At 41.4% G+C, this 17,290-nt stretch overlaps 1 protein-coding gene and 1 long non-coding RNA gene across 3 annotated transcripts in view; both read right to left on the reverse strand.

Moving 5' to 3' along the window:
• Nucleotides 1–11,026: 11,026 nt before the first annotated feature.
• LOC127422782 (integrin alpha-X-like) overlaps nt 11,027–17,290 on the reverse strand; it is a 95,209-nt gene continuing 88,945 nt past the window's right edge. The window contains exons 26-31 of one of the 2 annotated variants that reach the window (XM_051666542.1): nt 16,995–17,090; nt 16,673–16,753; nt 16,427–16,537; nt 16,213–16,326; nt 11,485–11,595; nt 11,027–11,355 (exon numbers count right to left, since the gene is read on the reverse strand). In XM_051666542.1, coding sequence (XP_051522502.1) covers nt 11,272–11,355; nt 11,485–11,595; nt 16,213–16,326; nt 16,427–16,537; nt 16,673–16,753; nt 16,995–17,090 — 597 coding nt within the window. In that variant the 3' untranslated portion in view covers nt 11,027–11,271. Of the gene's footprint in view, nt 11,356–11,484; nt 11,596–16,212; nt 16,327–16,426; nt 16,538–16,672; nt 16,754–16,994; nt 17,091–17,290 lie in introns of those variants that run through there. The other variant, XM_051666546.1, reaches the window with a different exon arrangement.
• Nucleotides 11,878–16,206, reverse strand: LOC127422821 (uncharacterized). The gene is made up of 2 exons (XR_007894226.1): nt 13,244–16,206; nt 11,878–12,920 (listed from the first exon to the last, which is right to left on the reverse strand). It is a non-coding gene; the product is annotated as an uncharacterized LOC127422821 (long non-coding RNA).

The raw sequence follows: 17,290 nt of genomic DNA on the forward strand, positions 1-17,290 counted from the left end.
TTATTGGAACACAAAATCCATGCATCTCTCCTTTCAAATGAACATGTCCATCACCATTGTTGGGGGTAATGCATTACAAGTAAAGCATGTTACGTAATCAGATTACTTTTTCGAGTAATGTGTAAAGTAACACAATATTTTTTTTATTTTAGACCATAATATTGGACTTACTTTTTAAATAAAGTAATGCGTTGCTTTTGTACAGCTCTACTTTCGCTGTATTACGAGAAATCAGGAGTAAAAGTGTGCAAACTTCGGGGAGGAGATGTAGTGCATGATAGGGATTTGTAGTTCTATAAATTGTGAGGCCAGAGATTATTTAACAGAGACAAGTCACTTCTATTTAAATGAATGGGAGAAATTGGAATGCCCAACCAAGGAGCTCTATGTTGGGCCTCATGTATTCAGATAGAAGACAAAGGCAGGCCTAACAGTCAAAAACATTCCTCAAGCCCCCTCCTAAGTCGTAAATTGTACTGACAAAAATCGCGCCAAAATCAAACAAAGGGAGTCCAAAACAGACTACAGATCCACGAAGCCTTGCCCACTAAAGGATTGAGCACTCAACTCCTATTGGATGAGGCACACAACAGAACGTCCCTCAAACATGACATCATCAGGAGTTCAAATAATTCTGAAATGCTTCCAAAGTTACTTCCGGCGACTTCGTTCACCGAATACGGACGTAGCTTTTTGCTGCTCTCCGGTGTAACCTCGTGGCATAAGGAAGTAATGTCCGACTTGAAACTGTAGCCATACAATCTCCATCTCGCTGGACGAGTTGAGATTACTCTGTGTTCGACCGAACACACTAACGGATCCGAAGGAGACCGCCGAGCAATTCGCATCTTCATCCGTTGGCCTACAGAAGTGAAGAGATTAAAGATTTCCTCCATCTTCAATCAAGTCGACATTTCTGAGTTCTCCGCCAGCCCGCCGAGAATCAACAGCCGTACCGCCCGCCGACAGCGCGAGGAAACGGCCCGTCATCACCCTAGCCTCAAGGAACAAGGTCAAAGTTAAAGGACGGAGGAAAACACATTCTACCTGTGTCTCATGCGATTCAAGTAAGAGGTTTACGTCTGGGCGGAGATAGAATATTATAGCGTGTTATTCTTGTGTTTCAAGGTTTTTGCTTGTACAGTTTACGGATCGCCATGTCCGCTCATTATTAATACTCAGGGTATTAATTATCACGAATTTGTTTTGCTGTATTGTGGTCCAACCAGATTGGACTGTTGTGCATTTTCGCCATCGCGGGTGAGACAGCAACTGAGTTCATCCATTAAAGAGTCAAATAACAAGGGACTTTTACGAGCCTCGCTCGTAAAACCGCGTCTCTGAGTGATGAACGCGGCTGCTTTATCTCCAGCTATCGCGAAATCAGCTTTCGGGCTGTCACCTCTCTCTCTCTCTCTCTCTCTCTCTCTCTCTCTCTCTCTCTCTCTCTCTCTCTCTCTCACTAACCACACTGACACACACACACCTTATGTGTTATAGGATTATTTTATTTCCATATCTAATCATATCACTGTTTAGTTTGTAGTTGTAAGTCGGAAGTTCATTGACTGCATTGTATTAATTATTAATTGATATTACTGCATAAATAAACTTCGTTTATATTACAAAGAGAAGTGTTTTGGTTTGTTTTGCATACGCCTGTGTCATGCTGACGGGATGCCAGTGCTCGGATTCAAACCTTCATTCATTGTTTTTTTCCCCGAAAATCGATATTCTTCGGATGTCGATTTTCCTAAGAAAACAATCTAATATTGAGACTGTTTTAATATTCGGTTATTAGTCCCTGATTTCAGGGTGGTGCCCCGTCAATGTTAATCCTTATTAATATTCTATAGATTTTTGATAATTGATAATTATCTTTGATTGAATTAGAATGATCAGTAAGCTAGTGTTAATTTTAATGTTTCATCGATGTTAACAATTGATAAGTGTTGATTTTAAAGGATTAAAAAAAAAAGCTAACATTGATTCTCATCAATGTTCTATTGATTTTAATAATTAATAATTATCTTTGATAATTATTAATTATTGCTAATAACCAAACTTGCTCCTAAACGTAGCACACTACATTTACTGGAGTCCTATATGAGGTTTTAATGAGTTAGATCCAATTAATTTAAATATTGATTAATAACTACAGAAATAATTATTAATTATTTCTGATAGTAACCCTGATCTAAACAACCAGTAAAGCCCTACATCTAGCACCCAACAGTCAATGGATGTTGAAAGGAAGTCCCGCCTTTCAGGTAAAAGAGCCAATCACATTTTAGATATAAACATCACCTGTCAATCAACTCACTAACATGCATGCACATTAGCTATACAAGCCGTAAAAATTGCGTGTTTTAGCGTAATATGAGATGAACATTCGGTTGAGTGAAGCGCGATTGATTCATGTGTTAATACACACAGCATTAAAAAAATCAGTAAACACGCTTAGGCAGAGGGATTATAAGACTAGTCTTCCACTGGCCACGACATGATACACAAGGTGAAATACTCAATTCACTGACTTATGCAGCCGAACTGCTCCATGTTACAGCTCCCCATAACTGGGAGAATGGGATGAGAAAAGTTGACTCTGGATTAGTGGCTCCGAGCAACGTTCTACATCGATTGTGTACGCAGAGAAAATGTCTTAGTTTCTAAAAAGATTCTACTTTTTTGTTTTATAATAAACAAGTAGTTTGATTCAAGAAACAAACTGTTTTTATGGCATTTTGGTTGCATTAAAAACAATTCCATTCAAGTTGTATCAACATGCGCATTTGAAGTTGTATGCGATCAACCAGTGGCGTCTGTACGCACCATGGGTCAACCCAAAACAAGCAGCACTGAGATGACTTCATTTCCCACTGAATTTATCCTGACTTTTGAAAAACATCTTAAGTTGACTCTGACATTGTCGATGGACACAGCACATGATGACATACTGTATATGATGCACGTTCAAGTGTTGGATTTTGTTGCTTTAGGTAAGACAGTGGTTATGCTTCATTATTCATATTGGCTGCCATGTTGATGGAAAAACAAATCATGCATATTCATGTTATTGATTCTTTATTATAAGTATGAGGCAAAGACCTACTTTCTAAATATCTGTTTGTTTACTATGTTATTTTGACATGAGTGTTGTACAGTATATAGCATGAACTGTAATGTCTCTTGTATGCAATGCATGGCTTATTCGTATGGAATGCATAGCATAGCAGAAGAGAAAGTGGCTGTGAGAAAAAAGTAACATAAAATATAAATGCAATATTCTAACGAGTTACTTTTAAAAGTAATGTTACCCAACACTGGCCGTCACTTTGTTAAATGTCGCCCCCTTTTTGAAGTTCCGATAGCCTCTCTTTCTCAATTTAATTGAAATCAACTTTGCAAGATCCCCGTAGATTACACCATATACGTTTTAGTGCTTAATAACGCATTAGTTACGTGAACTTGAGCATGTTTACATGAAACAAAAATCTAGCCTATCAGATAGCGTGACTGAAGGAAGGAGCATTCTGACTGGCTTACTCATTTTGGTAAACATGCTTACCTTGGCCACTTGTAGTAGCAGGCGTGAACCTACAGATTTGAATGAAATGGCGGTAAACAATACTTTGAATCAGAGAAAGCATAACATAAAGTGCTTATACCCGAAGTTTGCACCAAAGCGAATAAATGATTTACTGCCTGTGCTGCTGAACTGAGATGAAGGATGACAAATAACAGTAGTTTATATTAACAATTATATTTAAATATTTCATAGTGTCATTTTTCTTTTCACCCTACTGTTAGGTAAGCACTGCTCACCTTCTTTATATAGATGGCACGTCCCTAAAAGGAACGATCTATAAATCTGTTGCTGTAAATTGTAAAAATGGAAAAAAGAGGGCACATTTAACAAATCTGTGAGTTGTACTTGGTGACCCATGTCGCGCTCCATCTGACTTCTAACCCTATCAAACACACACTCTTCTGTCAGGTGTGATGTGCATTCCAATGAAACCGTGACAGTACAGTTCAGATTCCATAGCGTTCACAATTCCACCTTTGAGCGACTGCTGTAAGTCCTCATCTTGAAAATACTGTCCACAGACAAAAGTGCTTCCTCGTTTAATAACGAAGTTATCTTCTTCGCATTTAATTACCTGATCTCACCAAGCCCGTACAAAGTTCAGCATCTTTTGGAAATTCATGGAAACACAAATCCTGACATTTTCTTTAAGAATTTGTGCAAATAGGAACACCGTAGTGGCACTGGTTATTACTGCCACCATAGTTTACCTAACTATTACAACTTCTGCTTTGCGCATGCGGATGTGTGAAAAGGGTCTATTGCTTACATAGTGTGAGTGCCCACTACTGGTGGAACCCATGCAATGGGTTTAAGTGGAACACCCTAAACCAGGGAATCATTTAAAACTTTCTAGAGATAATTTTCCTGCAGAAAGTGTGGGATGCGATTGCAAAGCTTGCAGTCAATGACACTGTTTTGATTTCCTTTCTCCCGAATTTGTCGTACAGCCTACTCCTGGTGAACAAGGTTTGAAATGAACACCCGCCAAATGTGGATTTTTCATGCGGAGTATTTTGCTGATGTACCAGCCACTGTGGAAGGCGACCTGTAAGACTTCTCGGAGTGATATATAACAAGAAATTAGACACAAAGACGCACGTTTGATGAAACGTGATTATATTTTGAAGAACAGACGAAAGAAAAGCTGCCGATGCGCTTCTGATTTGATATGTGTGCGCAGTGAGCTCTGCTGTTCATGAATGCAATGAAAGCGCTTCTCCAAAACATGTACATTCATAGAGTTCTGGGCCTCAATTCCAAATAACTATTGATCTTTGCTGTTAAGAGCATTTTCTATGAGTGATTTATGAATGTTCGTTATTTTTTTATGTGCGCCCAGGGTGTGAAATAGCACCCACCACCCACAAACTGTGATGAGGCTCAAATCAGTTTGTAAGCTTCTCGTCCAAATGTATTTCATGCGTGAATAATTTTGCTCATCTACCCGCAACAGGTGGGTGACCTGTAAGACGTCTCGGAGTGACACATGACAAGAAATGCTGTTAGTCAAAAAGACACGCGCTTGAAGAAACACACTTTATTATATTTTTAAGAACAGACAAAAGAAAAGCCGTCAGTGCTCGTGTCTGATTCGCTGTTTGTTCAGAGACACGGCACCCTGTCTCGTGGAACAAGCACATGTAAAGAGTTATCACTCCCTTTTCTCTGTTTCATTCAACTGAAAACTGTTTGCAAGAATAATGTAGTCTATGAGAATGCTGCAAATGATCTCCGATCATCTCGTGAGGTGCTGTGAGTTTCACTTTATTTACACGAAGCAGTTCGCTCTTGCACATTGTAAACGCAACTCTGCAGGTTCAATAATATATACAAGTATCTTTGTATTAAAGAACAAAGATGAAAGTGATTAAATCATAAAGTAATACCTTGAAAAATGCATCAACCAAAAATGAAAAAAATGGCTCCTTAGTGAAAAAAGGTTCCCAACCCCTGCCCTAAACCCTTGATCAGTCAGAGCACTTTGAGGTATGATGTCAATTTGTGGAATTATTCAGTGAATATTGCACCTGAGAAGACTGATGCAATCACAGATTCAGATAAAGTTTTGTTGTAATTTCAGAGGCTTGTGTTTAAATCTTGTCAGTTAAGAACAATTTTTTCTTTTTTTTCTTTTTTTTTTTTTGGAATTAATTGTTAGAAAGGATTAATGAAGTTTTACAAAAACTAAAATGGTAACATTACAATGAACAGGCTATGGCTGTGTAACAAACATTCTGTTTAAGGTAGCTACAAGTATTATGCTGTTAAATCTCAATATAACTTTTCTAAATTACTTAATCGACCTAATTTCACTTCCATCATATATCAGATTTGTGTGGGGGTTTAGCGTGATCTGTGCTGTGATAATATTATATTGTGTTGATAATATTATAGATAGTGATATTATTATTGAATTGCAAATGCAGTTATCAATATTAATACTGCATATTTTCTGTTGCATAGAAATGTACATTTGACTGTGCAGCATTCAGTTGTGAGACAGATGTGAATTTACTGACATTAACAAAAGTAAAATCTGTAAACAGTAATCTATGAAAGGCTATGACAGTAGGACTTCTTAACTGATATTTCTCATTCATCAGGATCTTCATTATTTAATTAACTTTTTCCATTAAAGTTCATTAGAACTGAACATATTTAAAGAGGATGAAAAACTTAGTTTAATCCTTAATTTACGGGGTCCAGTCTTTAAAGCTCTTATTCAATTCTCCTTTGTACTTGCCCTTATGAAAATTTACCACAGTTCTTGTATAGTATACAGATTTTAATTGTGGTATTAGTAAGAACATGGTGATCACAGGTAAAACCATGTATATGGTTTCTACAAAACAAACTATGATATCGAAAATTATGAAAAAACAATATCCAGGTAGAGACTATAAAAATACAAGTGCCGAGAAAGTGACTTATATTCTCCTAATATACAATATTGAATGTACACTGGCGGCCAAAAGTTTGGAATAATGTACAGATTTTGATCTTATGGATAGAAATTGGTACTTTTGTTCACCAAAGTGGCATTCAACTGTTCACAATGTATAGTCAGGACATTAATAACACGAAAAATTACTATATGAATTTTTTTTTCAGAACTTCTTAAACTACTTCAAAGTGTTCTCATCAAAAAATCCTCCACGTGCAGCAATGACAGCTTTGCAGATCCTTAGCATTCTAGCTGTCAGTTTGTCCAGATACTCAGGTGACATTTCACCCCACACTTCCTGTAGCACTTGCCATAGATGTGGCTGTCTTGTTGGGCACTTCTCACTCACCTTACAGTCTAGCTGATCCCACAAAAGCTCAATGGGGTTAAGATCCATAACACTCTTTTCCAATTTTCTGTTGTCCAATGTCTCTGTTTGTTTGCCCACTCTAACCTTTTCTTTTTGTTTTTCTGTTTCAAAAGTGGCTTATTCTTTGCAATTCTTCCCATAAGGCCTTCAGCCCTGAGTCTTCTCTTTACTGTTGTACATGAAACTGGTGTTAAGCGAGTAGAATTCAATGAAGCTGTCAGCTGAGGACATGTGAGGTGTCTATTTCTCAAACTAGAGACTCTGATGTACTTATCCTCTTGTTTAGTTGTACATCTGGCCTTCCACATCTCTTTCTGTCCTTGTTAGAGCCAGTTGTCCTTTGTCTTTAAGACTGTAGTGTACACCTTTGTATGAAATCTTCATTTCCTTATCTGTCACTCACTTGACGTTGTGTCGATGTAGTGACAATAGGGGTCACTCTTGGGAGCCCGAGATACCTCTGGTCTTTGATAAAAGGCCAATGAAAATTGGCGAGTGGTATTTGCATACCACTACCCCCAGACATACGGGTATAAAAGGAGCTGGTATGCAACCACTCATTCAGATTTTCTCTTCGGAGCCGAACGGTCATGCACACTGAGCTGAATTGCCACAACTGTTCATTCACCTCTGCTGGATCTGATGGCGCATTTCAGCGGCTTCTCCCCCCTCTGCACTGGTGCACTGCAGAGAATACTCCTGGGCGCTTCGGCAGAAATAAAAGAGTATATTTCTCCAAAAGAGTATATATCTCTAAAAGAGCAGCCCTGACGTTGCTGTGTCTGGTGTGCACTTTACGCATCTATTTGGATCGCACACAAAGTTTTAGAGTCTCTGAGCAGCTCTTTGTCTGCTTTGGTGCACAGCGGAAAGGAAGCACTGTCACCAAGCAGAGGATCGCCCACTGGCTCATTGAAGCCATAATTATGGCATATCACGCCCAGGACGTGCCGCCTCGGTAGGGCTATGTGCCCATTCTACCAGGGGTTTAGCGCCCTCCTGGGCCTTGGCCAGGGGCGCCTCTCTAACAGACATTTGCAGAGCAGCGGGCTGGGCAACACCCAACATATTTGCGAGGTTCTACAACCTCTGGGTGGAACCGGTTTCATCCTGTGTAGTGGCACGCAAAAGCAGGTAAGTCCGGGACAGCCGGCCGGGTGTATCGATTGCACATAGTGCCTTTCACCTCCCCTGAGCTGAAGACATGCGTCGTTAACTCCCAGCAGTGTTCACAAACTGTGTTCCCTGGTTGACTTCCTCCGAGCCCTGTGGCAGTCGGGTTTTTGGAGAGACTCGCTGCCGGCCCAGTACACGTGCTAACTAAAGCCCTGTACTGAGGTAGGTGCTCATGTGGCGGTTCCCCTTAGGTAAACCCATGCGACGCATATCTTCTGCTAATTCGTTTCCCTGTTGGCAAACTGCGTCTTCCTTGGGCAGAGGCCCCTCTGCCCCAGTCTCCATGCTTGTAGTAACTCCTCCCCATAGGGTAGGACCTACCATGGGACTTCTCCACATGGCATACTTCCGACATAGCTCGGCAAGACCATGTGACGTATTTCCACTTAAATACCCCCCTCTCTCTGGGCGAGGTGTGGTCTCTGCAGTGTCCTCCTCTTGGGAGGGACACCCCCCTGACTAGACCTGGTCAGCCCAATCAGATAATCCCCCTTTTTTTTAGGGAGTGGAAAAAAGGGGGATAAGAGGCCACGACTGGGCTAGCCCGTCTCTATCTTTTGGGTAGTCGACTTGTCCCAAAGGGCTGTTCGACACTCATAACAGTGTTGGGGGAGGTTACGTGTCGGCCTGGTGCGCTGGCTACGAGGCACACAGTGGTCTGCCCGTCACACACCGCCAGTTCACGTAACACAGTTCAGCCAGTTGCGGCGTTTCGTATAGGGACCCCTAGTGTCACTATATCGACACAACGTTGCGTGAGTGACAGATAGGGAACGTCCTGGTTACTTGCATAACCTCCGTTCCCTGATGGAGGGAACGAGACGTTGTGTCCCTCCTGCTACAATGCTGAACTACCCGCTGAAATGGCCGGGACCTTGTCTCGGCTCCTCAGCATAAAACCTGAATGAGTGGTTACATACCAGCTCCTTTTATACCCGTATGTCCGGGGGAGTGTTATGCAAATACCACTCGCCAATTTTCATTGGCCTTTTATCAAAGACCAGAGGTGTCTCGGGCTCCCAAGAGTGACCCCTAGTGTCACTACATCGACACAACGTCTCATTCCCTCCATCAGGGAACAGAGGTTACGCAAGTAACAGGACGTTTTTTTGGCAATTTCGAGCATTGTGTAGCCTTCATTCCTCAAAACAATTATTGACCTACGAGTTTCTAGAGAAAGCTGTTTCTTTTTTGCCATTTTTGACCTAATATTGACCTTAAGACATGCCAGTCTATTGCATACTTTGGCAACTCAAAAAGCAACACAATGTTAAACTTCATTTAACGAACCAAATAGCTTTCAACTGTGTTTGATATAATGGCAAGTGATTTTCTAGTACCAAATTAGCAATTTAGCATGATTCCAAGCGGGGCTCGTAAAAGTCCTGCGTTATTTGACTCTAATGGATGAACTCAGTTTCTGTCTCACCCACAATGGCGAAATTGCACAATCCAATTTGGTTGGACCACAATACAGCAAAACAAATTTGTGATAATTAATACCCTGAGTATTAATAATGAGCGGACATGGCGATCCGTAAACTATACAAGCAAAAACCTTGAAACACAAGAATAACACGCTATAATATTCTATCTCTGCCCAGACGTAACCTCTTACTTGAATCACATGAGGACACAGGTAGAATGTGTTTTCCTCCGTCCTTTAACTTTGACCCTGCCTTGAGGCTCGTGTGATGACGGGAGGCCGTTTCCTCGCTCTGTCGGCGGGCGGCTGTTGATTCTAGGCGAGCTGGTGGAGAACTCAGAAATGTCAACTTGATTGAAGATGGAAGAGAAATCTTTAATCTCTTCACTTCTTTAGGCAAACGGATGAAGATGCGAATTGCTCGGCGGTCTCCTTCGGATCCGTTAGAGTGTTCGGTTGAACACAGAGTAATCTCAACTCGTCCAGCGAGATGGAGATTGTATGGCTACAGTTTCAAGTCAGACATTACTTCCTTGTGCCATGAGGTTGCACCTGAGAGCAGCAAAAAGCTATGTCCATATTCGGTGAACTAAGTCGCTGGAAGCGAATTCTGGATGCATTTCAGAATTATTTCAACTCCTGGTGATGTCATGTTTGAGGGACGTTCTGTTGTGTGCCTCATCCAATAGGAGTTGAGAGCTCGATCCTTTAGTGAGCAAGGCTTCTTGGATCTGTAGTCTGTTTTGGACTCCCTTTGTTTGATTTTGGCGCGATTTTTATCAGTAAAATTTACGACTTAGAAGGTGGGGGCTTGAGTTATGTTTTTACGACTGTGTTAGGCCTGCCTTTGTCTTCTATCTGAATACATGAGGCCCAACAGAAATTATATTGAATAAATGAAAGTTGAGATTGATAGTAAAAAAGGGACTTAAATATTGATCTGTTTCTCACCCACACTTATCATAACGCTTCAGAAGACATAGATTTAACCACTGGAGTCATATATATTTACACTGCCTTTATGTGCTTTTGGAGCTTGAAAATGTTTGTACCCATTTACTTGCATTGCGAGGACCAACATAGCTGAGATATTCTTCTAAAAATCTACTTTTCTGTTCAGCACAAAAGAAAAAAAGTCATCCACATCTGGAATGGCATGAGTGTGAGTAACTGATGAGAGAATTTTCATTTTTGGGTGAACTATCCCTTTAAAGCACCATTTATTCTGTTGAGTTTCTGGTTTGTCATAAAGCAAATCGATACCATCTAATTCTGCTCCCTCCTGTATTAACAGCACTTAATGGGGCACTGCCTGTAAGTATTGTATAATTATTTTGCTTATATTTAGTTTCATTTTGTATTTTATGAAGGATTGCAGTAGAATAATTGTTTTATATGCAGTGACATGAGCTCTATTTCAGGTAGTAACCTTTAAGGCATCTGTATATTAACATTTTATTGTATTTCATGTGAAATTTATGTGCTTCTGTATTTAGAAAAAATAGTGAAGATCACATCTTTGATGTAATAGTTTATTTATACAATCTTTTCATTTCGTATTACAGTTTAGAGTTTGAGTTTTTTTCACTCAGTAAAACTTCTCAATGGCAACTTTCTGGTCACCAGAATTATTTGAATGAAGCATGCATTTTTAAAAGCATGAATTTTGCATGCTGAGTATGAAGTCAGTACAATATTCTTAATCTTAAAAATTCTCATAAAACTTAGGACTTAAATTTGGACTAAATCTATAGATGTAAACATTATTGTTCTGTCACTGGCTCCCCTCCTGCATCCCCATTTGCATCTTCCAGCATCTGCTTGTATTGGCTTTTGAAGAACCCAGCCTTGTAATTAAAGAAAAATACACAGTAACATTATGTAGATACACGCAAGTACATTTTTAACTGTATAGCAGTTGAAATTAAAGTTTGGTTGATTAATTAAAAATGATATTATGCTGGTGATATACACACCTTATAAAGGGCCACTGTGATGAGGGCCAGTAGCAGCAGTCCTCCTATTACCCCACCAATGATCTCTTTTGTCAGATCCACCTCCTCATACAACTCCACTTGGGTATTAATCTACAGAAATGAAAGAATGGGTGAGTCTTCAACCATGGTAAAAAAAAAAGTACAATAAAAGGCACAAATTGAAAATGTATTCTCAATAAATGCCTGACCTCATCGTCTATAAACAAAGAAACTACTGAAATGCTGAAGTGCTATGGTCCAATGATATAGGAATTCTCAGCAGCTAAGTTTGTCCTTATATAATTCTGCATGTTGTAAGTGTGACAACATGAAACAAATAATGTAAATGAAAAGGCAGGATCTTAAAAGTGTAGAGTGTAATGTAGAGTGTAATTTCTGTGCCACTAGTGGCAAACTGAATTGAATTGTTTCCAAACAGGTTTCCCAAACATTTCTACCACCCCTTAAAATTAACATCATTTGTTAGTCGCTTGTGAATTGCTTGTTATTGCACGTGTTCTTGTGGTATCATCAGCCAGTCAGCCTTGTCAGCATGTCAGGATGTCATTTTCCTGCGGCTTTAGAGTGATTAGTCAAAAGATGTTTATGGCTGAGACGATTGACTTAGAACCTGTATACAGAACTGAGTGCCCATGTGCAAAGATGGCAGCAAGAATGTTGCACACATCCTGGGGTCACATGCCAGTCGAGCAGCGGGCATTGAGATTAATGGAAATGCAAATGGATAGCTATTTACAGGTATTGCAGATCTCCTTGTGCAGACTGCTCAAACAAATATAAATGTTTTGAAGATCCACAGATCAACAGAGTTTACAGTCTATAGGAAGTAAACTTACAAATGGCTTACTTATTGTTGTCTCTTAACATTGAACTGGCATAGCAAAAAGTATTCCAATATTGAAATAATTGTACAAGTCAGTTATAACCCCTTGCGCTCTCTGCATATTTTGGCTGCCGCCTGCAATTTTTACACTGAAAATATAGTGGACTAATTGCACTCAAATGTACAGTATATAAAACAAAATATTCCAATAATTAATAAATAAAATTGTATATATTTACAATCTTATGATGATAATTTTTTTATTTATTTATTTTTCTACATCTTTGCAGGCCTGTGATTCAAGCTCTGTTTGCTCTATGCCCATACAAAAAGTGTTAGTTCATTCCATTAGATGGCAGAAAGTACTAGGACAACACATTTTCCTATATCATCTTGTATCACAATAAACGGATCTGAAATGCAGGTGGTGCTCTAACACAGCTAAGCACTCGCCATGTGCTCGTCCTTAGGCATTCAGTTTATTTTGTGATCTCATGCACCTTTCCCACTCTTTTCTTGAATAGCTAGTTTTTTGAGTGGACTGGAAACTTAATCTAGGTGCTGTTGGAAACATCCTGGTTACTTGCATAACCTCCGTTCCCCGATAGAGGGAACAAGACGTGTCAATGTAGTGACACTAGGGGTCACTCTTGGGAGCCCGAGACACCTCTGGTCTTTGATAAAAAGGCCAATGAAAATTGGCGAGTGGTATTTGCATACCACTCCCCTGGACATACGGGTATAAAAGGAGCTGCACTCATTCAGGTTTTATGCTGAGAAGCTGAGACAAGGTCCCGGCCATTTCAGCGGGTAGTTCAGTGTTGTGGCAGGAGGGACACAACGTCTCGTTCCCTACATCAGGGAACGGAGGTTACGCAAGTAACCAGGATGTTCCCTATCTGTCACTCACTCAACATTGTGTCGATATAGTGACACTAGGGGTCCCTATAAAAAACGCCGCAACTGGCTGAACTGTGTTACGTGAACTGGCGGTGTGTGACGGGCAGACCACTGTGTGCCTCGTAGCCAGCGCACCAGGCCGACACGTAACCTTCCCCAACAGTGTTATGAGTGTCGAACGGCCCTTTGGGACAAGTCGACTACCCAAAAGATAGAGACGGGCTAGCCCAGTCGTGGCCTCTTATCCCCTTTTTTCCCACTCCCTAAAAAAAAGGGGGATTATCCGACTGGGCCACCCAGGTCTAGTCGGGGTGGTGTCCCTCCCAAGGGGAGGACACCGCAGAGGCCACACCTCGCCCAGAGAGAGGGGGGAGTATTTAAGTGGAAATAGCCGAAGCCTTTCGCGGGTTCTTGGCAGCCGCAAGACGGGTGGCGTCTGCTTCCTGCGGTGGGCTCCACGCTGGGGCTGGGCCGCAGGGACGTGCTGCGGTGGAGCCGGTGCAGTCACCTCAGGGGGACGCCCTTGGCGACAAGCAGACAGAGTACGGGATCTTGAGCTGCGCCGGGGCAGGATGTGCCGGATAACCTCCGTCTGCTTCTTCACCGCTGAGAACTGCTGGGCAAAGTCCTTGGTGTCACCGGACTGACCAACTTGGAAAATGGGGGCAGCAAGGAACCGTGCCTTGTCGGCCTCTCCCATCTCGACCAGGTTGAGCCAAAGGTGGCTCCCCTGGACCACCAAGGTGGACATCGCCTGCCCGAGAGACCACGGCATGACCTTTGTCGCCCGGAGAGCGAGGTTGGCCGCCGAGCGCAGCTCCTGCATCAATCCCAGGGCGGAACTTTTAGTGCCTTGGCTTGGTGGACTTGCAGGAGAGCCATGGAGTGCAGGACAGAGGCGGCTTGTCCAGCGGCACCATAGGCCTTGGCCGTCAGAGACGACATAAACCTACAGGCCTTGGACGGGAGCTTTGGGTGCCCGCGCCAGGTGGCGATCACCTTTATCCACTGGGGGGATTGCCGAATAGCCCTTGGCTGCCCCACCATCGAGGGTAGTGAGGGCGGGGAAGCTGAAAGATCGGGACCGGGAAGTAAAAAGTTCTTCAGTGAGCCCAGGAACCAATCATGGAGCCGCGAGTGTTCAGGGGAGAGCAGAGGGTTCTACTCTAGCCCGACTCTCACGGCTGCCCGGGAAAGCATGTCGTCATCTCTGTGTCAGCCTGTGACTGGGCGACCACACCCGAAGGGAGGAGCCCAGCTGAGGCTTCCGCGTCCGACTGGACGAGCCCGCTCTCCAATGCTGTGCTCGAGAGCTCATCACCTTCGCGGGCTCCAAATAAGAGGTCGAACTCGCCGTGAGATGAGCCGGCGGACTCATCCAGAAGCCCGATCGGGGCAGACGAGCATGCTGGGGAATGGGAGGTCCGTGGGGGGATACCTGGCGGAGGTGGTCCCATTGGGGTCCCCAAATCGCCCCCAGTGCTAGCTGTGCTGGCCTCATACCTGTGGGCAGAAGGACCGAGGCGGGGAGCCTCTGGGGTGGCTTGCTTTCTTACGAAGGTAAGCCGCGATCGCATCGTTGCCATGGACATGTTCTCGCAATGAGTACATGACCCATCCACGAACGCTGTCTCCGCGTGAGCAGTGCCCAGACACGAAAGACAGTGATCGTGACTGTCAGAAGGCGAGAGATAACAAGCGCAACCAGGAATAACACACCTTTATTTTTAAAGACCCGTCTTTAAAAAGATGTTCCGTGTGTGCCGCTCTTTTAGAAATATATGCTCTTTTAGAGAAATATACTCTATTTCTGCCGAAGCACCCAGGGACATTCTCTGCAGTGCACCAGTGCAGAGGGGGGAGAAGCCACTGAAATGCGCCATCAGATCCAGCAGAGGTGAATGAACAGTCATGGGGATTCAGTTCAGTGAGCATGACCATTCGGCTCCGAAGAGAAAATCTGAATGAGTAGTTGCATACCAGCTCCTTTTATACCCGTATGTCCGGGGGAGTGGTATGCAAATACCACTCGCCAATTTTCATTGGCCTTTTATCAAAGACCAGAGGTGTCTCGGGCTCCCAAGAGTGACCCCTAGTGTCACTACATCGACACAACATCGAGTGAGTGACAGATAGGGAACCTGAGATCCTCAGCTTTGTGATGTATAATATTTTATTATTGGTAATCAAGAACATATTTAGCCATGATTTGTTTTTCATGCCTTTTCTGCCAGACTTCATATTTTGTTCTGGACATCTGAGATATAACATTGATTTACCCAAGCAAGCTCAAAGACAAGTAGAAAAGTGGCTCATTTTGACAAAAACAATCTAAAGTAACAGGTAACTGAAAAAGAGTTTTTGGCTACTTGGGGTTTAAAGAAGCTGTGATTAGAGCAGACATGAGATGTTCGTCTATGCTGTCTTCCAGATATCATATTTCACTTTGTAATTCTTTTCATAATTTTTTTAACTGTGTTGTTATGGTCACAAAATACTACATCACTGCATTCCTGAGAAGGAGAGCTTTCATTTGATCCATGGCTTGTCTATACTAGTGCTTTATGCTACACATTTTACTCATATTCATATTTCTACATTATTACCTCAGGTTGCACTCATTTTTGACACTTAGGTTTTCAGGTCTTATCTTGTTATTTTGTGTAACATAAAGGCAAATGTGATTTACAATAGTTCTCTGAAAAGTTCAGATTCTAAGCTTTCAAACAGCACCACACATGACTATGTATCCAGGGACATTTACATTTTAATCGTAATCTTATTATACACTCCTGTCCACTGAACTGGAATGTTTTTTATATTCAACCAGTCTATCAGGACAGACATATTACTGTATCTGCAAATGGCTTTTATGTCTTGTGGCTTACAAGTCAGAAAAGTTTATTAGCAACAGTTGCAAGAAGAATAATGTCTGTTAAATGCCATGGTTCATTAAACTTTGACATGAACCATCACAGAATTACCTGGACAGTTGGTGTAGTGTCTTGAGAATCAGTGGAGAAGAAAACATATTTGCTCTTGTCATAATCCAGAGATGCTGTACTGACCAACTGAAAAATAGCAGCTCTGAGCCCAGTCTAAGATACAAAAATCATGAACATGATAAAGATTAAGCAGATATTTATAAAAAACTACTACTGTAAAACTACTGTTTTATATCCATTAAAATTTATTTACCTGCTCAATCCATGCAGAGCTCACATTGTCAGATATAAAATAGAGTTTCCTTTCATTTTTCAGGAGATTTACATCACAACTAAACACTGCACACACTGCAACAGAGCAGTTCTAACAGAGATCAGGAGAGAAGGTGTCTCTTAAAGGGGTAATTTACTATCTCTCATAGTTTACGGGTTTGGAACAACATGAGGATGAGTAATTGAAGGCAGAATGTTCATTTTTGGGCAAATTATCACAACTCACCACCACACGTTTATTTTTGACAACTTCCATAAAATTGGTTATTACAGGTTGCTCCTCCGACACCTTTTTGCAGTCTGAAATCTGTAAATAAATGAAAAACTGCCGTAATGGAGGTTTGTTTTACACATTGGAAAGTGATAAAGTTTTCCTTGGTGACACTGTCAATCAAATTACTTGGTAACAATGAGCGATGGTTGGGTCTTTTTTACCACTTCTTCTAAAAAATACTATGTGTATGTGTATAGGGTAGTTATATATTAAGTTAAAACAATTTTAATACTGCTTTCAAAACATAAGACAAGAAATGAAGAAAGCAATGTACTTGCAAATTTGTATTTGTCCAGATGTTAAAATCACCCAGTCTCACTGGCACTCTGATGAAAACTTTGAAAGCTAACTCTCTGAGGTCATTTTCAACCTGAAAAAGAGAAGAGTGCAGAACAAATGAGGATTTATTTACAGTATGGACATTTGAGTGTTTTTCTAATGTTGTTGATAAAAAAAAAAAATAAAAAAAGGTGTGTATTTTCAGTCCATTTTCAGATTATATCCTGTTACACTCAATAATTTGGTCTCTTGAAACAATTTTACTGTACTAAATGAAATGCGTTAAGATCC

Source organism: Myxocyprinus asiaticus, chromosome 32 (assembly GCF_019703515.2).
Source record: "Myxocyprinus asiaticus isolate MX2 ecotype Aquarium Trade chromosome 32, UBuf_Myxa_2, whole genome shotgun sequence".
Lineage (NCBI taxonomy): Eukaryota > Metazoa > Chordata > Actinopteri > Cypriniformes > Catostomidae > Myxocyprinus > Myxocyprinus asiaticus.